The following is an 8,130-nucleotide window of genomic DNA, read 5'->3' on the forward strand; positions in this document are numbered from 1 at the left end:
CAGAACAGAGTGGCTTTCACAGGTAATGTGAAGAGCAATCAGAATATCAACCTCTCATCAGCCATAACTTTTATTTTCTGTCCTCCAGAAGCTCATTGGTCTGGCCCCACTAGTCTTGGTCCCACTATTCACAGAGTCATGGAATGGTTTGAGTTGGAGAAGATCTTTAAAGATCATTTGGTTCCATGGGCAGGGACACCTTCCACTGTCCCAGGTTGCTCCAAGCCCTGTCCAGCCTGGCTTTGGGCACTCCCAGGGATCCAGGGGCAGCCACAGCTTCTCTGGGCACCCTGTGCCAGAACCTCCCCACCCTCACAAGGAACAATTTCTTCCCAATATCCCATCTAAACCTGCCCTCTGCCAGTTTAAAATCGTTTATCCTTGTCCCATCATTATCTGCCCATGTAAAAAAGTTGCTGTCTCTTTTCTAAAAGCCCCCCTAAGCCCTCAAAGGCCACAATCATTCAGAATTGTACATTGGTTGAAACAAAAGACCACAATTCCTTTTCTAGCCCAGCTGGGCACAGCACAGCCAGAAGAAAAAGAATCAGGGATGGTCCATTCTGCCTGGCACACACCTATTCACTTTGCCCTTGTATCCAGAGCATCAGCACAGAAGGATCAGCTCCAGTTAAGAGGGATTTTTCAGGTTCAAATGGGACATGGGGTTTTTTGTCATCCACCCGTGGTCCCCACCCCACCTTCACAAGGCCACATCTCTGAGGAGGAAATCTTCAGCAGTGCTTATTCTCTGAAATCCCTCCCTGGGATAGTTCTGGAAACTTCATTGCACTGTGGTCAGAATTTGCATATGATTAGAAAAGGGGTGAATTTCCATTACTTACTTAAAAAAAAAAAAAAAAAAAAAAAAACAAAAACCAAACAGGTCAAATTGAACCACAGTGAGGTGAAAGGGCTCAAAAATCAGGATCCTACTGGTGCTTTTACAACTCTCACCAAAACTGCTCTGAGTCACTTATTCTGTAAAAGTTTGGATTCTGACACATTCTTGCACACAAAATGTTGTGGCCAGGAGTGAGTGCTCTGCAAGAAAAAACAGAAAAATAGGAACTTCCCTTCTTAAAAAGAAATGGTTCTGGTAACATTCAAGATCAGGTTGGATGGGGCTGTGAACAAGCTGGTGCTGTGGAAGATGCTGCTCGTTGCAGGGTGCTGGACTAGATGACATTTAAAGGTTCTTTCCCACACAAACTCCTCTGTGATTCTGTGATTTTTTTGATTCCACAATGAATGACCAAGATTTTCAGATTTTACCTGGGAGCAGGAAAATGGCTACAGTAGAAATGAGTTTATTTCTGCAGGCTGCCCTATCAGACCTGCTTGGCAAGCCTGAGCTCTGGGGGATACAGGGATGTACTGGTGAGAAAACAAGTTTTCTGAATTTAATTTGGTTTGGAAGTGGTGAGTGGTGGAGCACAAAGTAAGGGCTGGATTTTGGGCAAATAGCACTGACCTCTCAATGCTCCACAAATGTCCCTTTCCTAAAATGTCACTTTGCAGCTCATTTTCTTAAAGTTGGCTTCTTACCTACTGAGAATCCATTAGATATTAGTTCTGCAAAGGACATTTCAGCCACTGGTAGCAACCACACTTGATGTGAGACTGTGGTCTCTGTTAGATGTGCTTGGAAAATTTAGGCATGAAGTAGGAGATGATAATTTCTACTGCAGTGCAGTGGCTGGGGAGGAGAAATACTGATGTTTAATAGAGGAAAATCATGACTTTACCTCTTCTTCTGTGTCTCCTGTGTAAGAATCAAGGGGTGGGAGATTGGTGCAGTGACTTCAGAGAATCATGGAATGGTTTGGGTTAGAAGGGACCTTTAGAGACCATCCAGTCCCACCCCCCTACAAAGGGCAGGGACACCTCCCACTATCCCAGGTTGGTCCAAGCTCCATCTCCAGCCTGGCCTTGGACACTTCCAGGGATCCAGGGGCAGCCACAGCTTCTCTGGGCATCCTGTGCCAGAGCCTCCCCACACTCACAGGGAACAATTCCTTCCCAATATCCCACCCAACCCTGCCCTCTGGCAGTGGGAAGCCATTCCCTGTGTCCTGTCCCTCCATCCCTTGTCCCCAGTCCCTCTCCAGCTCTCCTGGAGCCCCTTTAGGCTCTGGAAGGGGCTCTGAGGTCTCTCCAGAGCCTTCTCTTCTCCAGGCTTGTGGTGGAAGGATCTTGATCCACTCTATCACTCCCCTTTCCCAGCCGGACAGGGGAGAGAAAATAAGATGGGAAACAACTCCTGGGTTGAGATAAGACAGTTTACAATAACAGAAGTAAAAGTTTGTACACCAGCAAAGAGACAAAAAGATAATTTTATTCTCTACTTCTCATCATTGAGTGATGTCTGGCCACTTCCTGGGAAGCAGGACCTCAGCACACAGAGCAGTTGCTCTGGAAGGCAAATATTGTAAATAACAAATGCATCCCCTTCTCCTTTTCTTAGCTTTTATCTCAGCTGCCATCCTATGGTGTGGAATATCCCTTTGGATAACTTGGGGTAGCTGTCCTGGTCGTGTCCCCTTGCCAGGATCTTTCTCAAATTCTGAGTTTCTCACAGATCTTTGAACTCAGGCTTAGTCTAACCCTAGAAATTACCTCCACAATACAGAGTGGGTCATGCAATACTTGTATGTCTTGCATTGTATTACTTGTACGAAGGGAGACTGCTGCTGTATTTATAGGGATTTATAACATATACTCAAAAGGAAGAAAATACATTCTCTCCAGAAAGAAAAAAATAAGTGTGCTCCTACTTGTAAATAAAAACCAATCTTATTTTACAAAAGTATAATAAACTTAACTGATGGCAATTTAAAAAATGTGTAAAGTTTTCTTTCATTTACAGCAAGTTCAGTCAGCACTCCAGAGCTCCAGCACTTGGATGGTTCCTGTGGCTGCCCCTGGGTCCCTGGAAGTGTCCAAGGCCAGGCTGGACAGGGCTGGGAGCAGCCTGGGATAGGGGAAGATGTCCCTGCCCATGGCAAGGGATACACACCAAAAGAAATTGATTTACCCATGAGCTTTCCCATCTGTTCTTGCCACCCAAAAGCATCTCAAGGTCAGATTTATACCTGTGTCCTTCTCTGTTCCCAAAGGACTCACCTTGACAGCTCAGGTACCCAGGGTTTTAGATGCTGCTGCTCTCAGGGCTGTTTGCTGGGGTGCCCTGTATTTCCTTGGTAAATGGCAGAGGCTGGCACAAACAGCTGGACTGGATGATTTTTGTGTTTAATGGGTGTCTTCCAGCTCAGGGTGTTCTGTGATTCTGTGAATAAGGAGCAAAACAGCCAAGGACTGCTGGGAGAAGGGTCAGAGGAGTGATCTGGGATGCTGAATTCACAGAATCACTGGGTGGGAAGAGACCTTCAAGATCACTAAGTCCAACCCAGCCCCAACATCACAACTAAACCATGGCACCAAGTGCCACATCCAGTCTTTTTTTAAACACACCCAGAGATGGTGACTCCACCACCTCCCTGGGCAGCCCACTCCAGAACTTTATCATTGTTTCAGTAAAAGACTTTTTCCTAATATCCAGCCTATATTTCCCTTGGTGCAGCTTGAGGCTGTGTCCTCTGGTTCTGTCAGTGCTGCCTGGAGAAAGAGACCAAGCCCACCTGACTACAGCCACCTTTCAGGGAGCTGTAGAGAGTGATAAGGTCACCCCTGAGTCTCCTTTTCTCCAGGCTAAACACCTCCAGCTCCCTCAGTCGTTCCTCACAGAGTTTGTGTTCCAAGATGAAGATGAAAAGAAACAGCTAACCAAAGTTTGGGACTGGAATAGGTCTCTTTCATCACTGAGATGACAGAGTTTGTCTGAATGAAAATCAGTGCCTCTAAGTCAGCATCAAATCTGAATGCAGAGTGGAAAAGTCCCAGGGTTGTAAAAGCAAAAGCTGTCTCTAGAAATGTATTTGTAGGGAGCTCACCAGAGATGGGGATGGGTACTGATGTAACAGGACGGTAACGGGATGATCCTTAAGGTCCCTTCCAACCCAAACTCTTGGCTGACACCTCCTTCCCCCTCCCAGAAGGAAGAAGGCATGCACTGAAGGTGAGGAGGGCTCCTACTGGATTAATGAATAAATTGACTAAGTAATTAATTTTTAATTTAACTGATCCTATACAACTTCAGTGATGCTGAGGACGAGATGCCACAGAGTGAGTCCCTGGGTTTGGTGACACCTGGCTCCTGAGGGTGCTGCTGGGTCTGCAGAGCCATTCTGTGATTCTAAGGTACCATTGAGGGGACAAAGTGTCATCAAATGCCAACACATCCAGGTCTGGGTGCCTGAGGAATCTCAGCCAGGTAAAGTACTTCAATAGAGAGTAGTTAAATAAAGTACTCTCAGGAAAGACCAGAGCCAAGAGAAAGGGTAGGTTTCATTTCAAAAGGCTTTTGATAACCTTTAATGTTTTTTGTTGTTGTTGTTTCAGGAAGCCTTTTTTAGTGTCCCAGTTTCCTGATCTCTAGCTAAGAGAACGCTACGTGTCAGAATAAAACAAATCCTTTGGGGTAACTTCTAATCTCATGGGAAATTTTTTTTTTTTTTTCTTTTTCCTTTTTTTTTTTTTTACTTCAGAGCATTAAGAATTACAAAATAATTATTTGGAACTTGGAAAAATCTTGAAATCAGAAATTTCAAGAGGTACATTTTCTCCTCGGACCTTGCCTACGACAACTGCCAACAAATGTGTTCATGCCCCAATATAAACCATGGAAATATTTTTTTTTTTTTTTGCCATTGAAATGTTGTGGTGCATCAGCCATGCTCAAATGCTAAACTATTCACCTTTCAGCTGCTTAGGTAACCCAAACCACTGACGCATTTAAGGTAGACAATTTAGGGTCAGGCTGGTTGAACCTGACCTTCCGCTGCCTTGTAGGCTTTCAAAAACGTATTTTGCTTCTAAAATTGGCAATTTAACTGACCCACTTTGAAAGGATATTTCAGTAAATTGCATTAGAGAAAACCCCTTCTGAGGGGACCATTTCCTTTAACCTGCACATCTCTAACCTGAAGAGGGAAACTGAAATATACATTTAATTTCTGAAACATCAGCATCTTTAAAACAAGCGGATGTAGGTCACGGGTATCCCAGAACCCGCAAACTAAATTCTACCCTTTTTTGTATCCTCCTTTGGATGGCACAAGGTGAGTAAAATTTGGACTTAGATATAAATATTAAGCAAATATAAAAAAAAATCTGTACCTTCTCCACATCATTTTTATTGAAAAACCCACTAAAATTAGACCTGGGAAATGTTCTGATCAGCAGCTCAAGGATGTTACACTGAGAGTCACTTCATGGGGCACATCTGAGCTTCTTGAAACCCACTGTCAGAGCAAAATGATGGAAGTGTTTCCTAAAAAAAGAAATATCAGAGAATAAACTTGATGTTATAGAATCCTAGAATCATAGAATGATTTGGGTTGGAAAGGATCTTGAATATAATCCAGTTCCACTCTCTGCCATGGGCAGGGACACCTTCCGCTATCCCAGGTTTTCCCAGCCCTTTCCAACCTGGCCTTGGACACTTCCAGGGATCCAGGGGCAGCCACAGCTCCTCTGGGTTGCCTGTGTCTAATGTCATTTTGCATCTCTCAGCCTTCAAAAAGTTTCTCTGGAACCCCTCTCTCCTCTCCCTAACTTAGGAACTAGAAGTTTAATCACACTTCCCAAACTCCTTTCCTTAGGAACAAAACACTGCCCACATAGCATGAGAGAAGGAAAAACTGAAAAGGTGGCAAGCTCAAAACAAAGTTCACTCATTTTTTTCGCTATGTGGAGAGTGACTGACCTTTGGGAGCTCACTATCACCAAGCATTCTGATCCACACTGAGATATCACACCTGAAGTTTAGCTGTGAATAGAAGTAGCCAGTTCAGAGGAGAATTGAGCTTGAGCAGGGACATTGCTCCTCAGACATCAAGAAAAATATGAGAATATGAGAAGAAGAATATAAGAGAGCAATTTGATGGTGGCCAGCTGTCCAACATCTGCCCAATCTGGGGTGAAAATACAACAGACCGACCGAGGACTGAACAGATCCAAACCTGTGCCAGCGACATTTGGGTTTGATCCCTACGGCATCCCAATTTAAAATCAAATACTTTGCACCACAGACTTGCAACGTTTGTGGTTTTGTCACCATTTGAGTGACATGGCTGAAGGAATGACATCATCTACTGATCTAAGATATATCCTCTATTCCACCTGTGTTAATGGAACCTATACGCATGCACTTCTTAATTTAGGTTATGGTCAGAAACCACAGTTAAAGTTGGGGGAAAAAAACACCTACTCCAAATTATTTAGCACAGCCCAGAAACTCTTATAAAAGGTCCAGCAGCAGATGTGCCCAGACACCTTCAGCTCAGCAGAGCCCAGGACAAGCATCAGAAGCAATAAGAGAAGGAAGGAAGGAAGATGTCTCCAACTTTTTGCGCTTCTCTGGTAAGAACTTGAATTCTGAGTTTTAGTTTTTCCCCCAGTTTGACAGAGACGTATTTAAATCGTAATAGATGGAATAGGGATCTGCACCCACCTTTAAAATGCTTGTTTAAATCATTAATAATTAAAAAATTAAAATGTGAGAATGCTCATGGGGCAGCAATGAGACTGCACATCAGTGACATGGAGCTCTCGCAGCATTTTCTGAGGCAAGAAATTGAAAACTCAGAGTGTCTTTCTTTCTGTTATACCCTTTCTGCTTTCTTCTGTATTATATTCTTTTCTATAATTTAACATTACAACCAAATTACAACTGGGTGTAAAAATAACTGTCAGCACTGTGAAAATCAGTTAATGAGAAGAAAAGTGGATGTGATGTACAGCACATTTCTCCATAATTACTCCAACCTGCAGTAGGGGCTTTAACCACCAGTTAGGCTGACTGTGGATGAATTTCACACCTGTCTTGCATCCTAAATGTACCAATTCTCTCCAGCTCAGAGCCCTGCTCCTCGTGCTGCTGGCCGTGCTGTCAGCCAGCAGTCCTGCCCAGGGGAAGGTGATCAAGCCTGGGCTCAAGCCAGAGAATCTCTTCAAGCAAGCATCTGCTGGATGCCTGACCCAAAAAGACTCACAATTCCCCCAAACTGTGAGAGTCAACCTCAGCATCAGCAGCACGAACCAGGACACCAGAACCAGTCCAGATGTCAGCAGCCGTTCTCTGGCTCCATGGGATTACAGGTATGATCCCTGTCCCTATGGCCTGGAAAAACACTGGATGCCCTGGCCAGGAAAAATGCTTTCATCTCTATTTTCAGTGCTTCACAGTTGAGACATTTTTGGAAATATGAGGGTATCCATGGCTGTATAATCCTCTTTGAAAGAGAACCAGTACAGAAAGCAGCACAAAAAAACCTGCATGATGTAGGCAATATACAGAAGGCAAAACAAACTACTTTTATAATTTACTAATTAATTTGTATACTGGGGCAAGCTTTGTCTTCTAAAGCATTCTTTATGTAAAACATCATTAAAAAAACACCTCAGAGAGTTAATAATGCACCAAATTCAACAGTGGTTTAACACCAGCATTTCACGTTTTGGGGAGCAACTGAAGGATTTAGGGTCTGTTTGCTGGAGTAACACATCGGAAAGCTCAAATAATTTCTGATAAGTCTTTCAAAGTCAGTGCCAGCTCAAAGCAAGTCCTTTGAAAGGCAGTTGCATGCAGCCACACATCCAAAAATATCCGATATTTAGTTACTCACATTTTATTTTGGAAAAACCTGCAGTCTTGGAGAATCTGCTGTCCCCCCACAGGCAGGATGCACAGGTTCCCAAGCAGGGAGCCCAGAGTCATCCAGAATACCCTGCCTTTGGGTTCAAACATTCCCTTTGCTGCCAACCCCCAGGATCGACGAGGACCACGACCGCTTCCCGCGGCTGATCGCGGACGCCGAGTGCCGCAACCGCCGCTGCGTCACCCCCGAGGGGCAGCTGGACCACGGCCTCAACTCCGTGCCCATCACGCAGGAGATCCTGGTCCTGCGCAGGGAGCAGAGGGGCTGCCAGCAGTCCTACAGGCTGGAGAAGAAAAAAATCACCGTGGGCTGCACCTGTGTCACCCCCTTGGTCCAGCACCAGGCCTGA

General features: G+C 44.6%; 1 protein-coding gene across 1 annotated transcript; it reads left to right on the plus strand.

The window, feature by feature from the left end:
* The first annotated feature begins 6,456 nt into the window (after positions 1 to 6,456).
* LOC118685362 (interleukin-17A-like) lies at positions 6,457 to 8,130 on the plus strand. The gene is made up of 3 exons (XM_036380862.1): positions 6,457 to 6,483; positions 6,977 to 7,221; positions 7,893 to 8,130. Exons 1-3 carry the CDS (start codon positions 6,457 to 6,459, stop codon positions 8,128 to 8,130), a joined length of 510 nt encoding a protein of 169 aa, XP_036236755.1.

This window comes from Molothrus ater, chromosome 3 (assembly GCF_012460135.2).
Source record: "Molothrus ater isolate BHLD 08-10-18 breed brown headed cowbird chromosome 3, BPBGC_Mater_1.1, whole genome shotgun sequence".
In the NCBI taxonomy this organism is placed as follows: Eukaryota; Metazoa; Chordata; class Aves; order Passeriformes; family Icteridae; genus Molothrus; species Molothrus ater.

Coding starts and splice junctions, on each gene's coding strand:
- LOC118685362 (XM_036380862.1), top strand. CDS start 6,457: ATGTCTCCAACTTTTTGCGCTTCTCTG. Junction 6,484..6,976: donor CAACTTTTTGCGCTTCTCTG/GTAAGAACTTGA, acceptor AATTCTCTCCAG/CTCAGAGCCCTGCTCCTCGT. Junction 7,222..7,892: donor CTGGCTCCATGGGATTACAG/GTATGATCCCTG, acceptor GCCAACCCCCAG/GATCGACGAGGACCACGACC.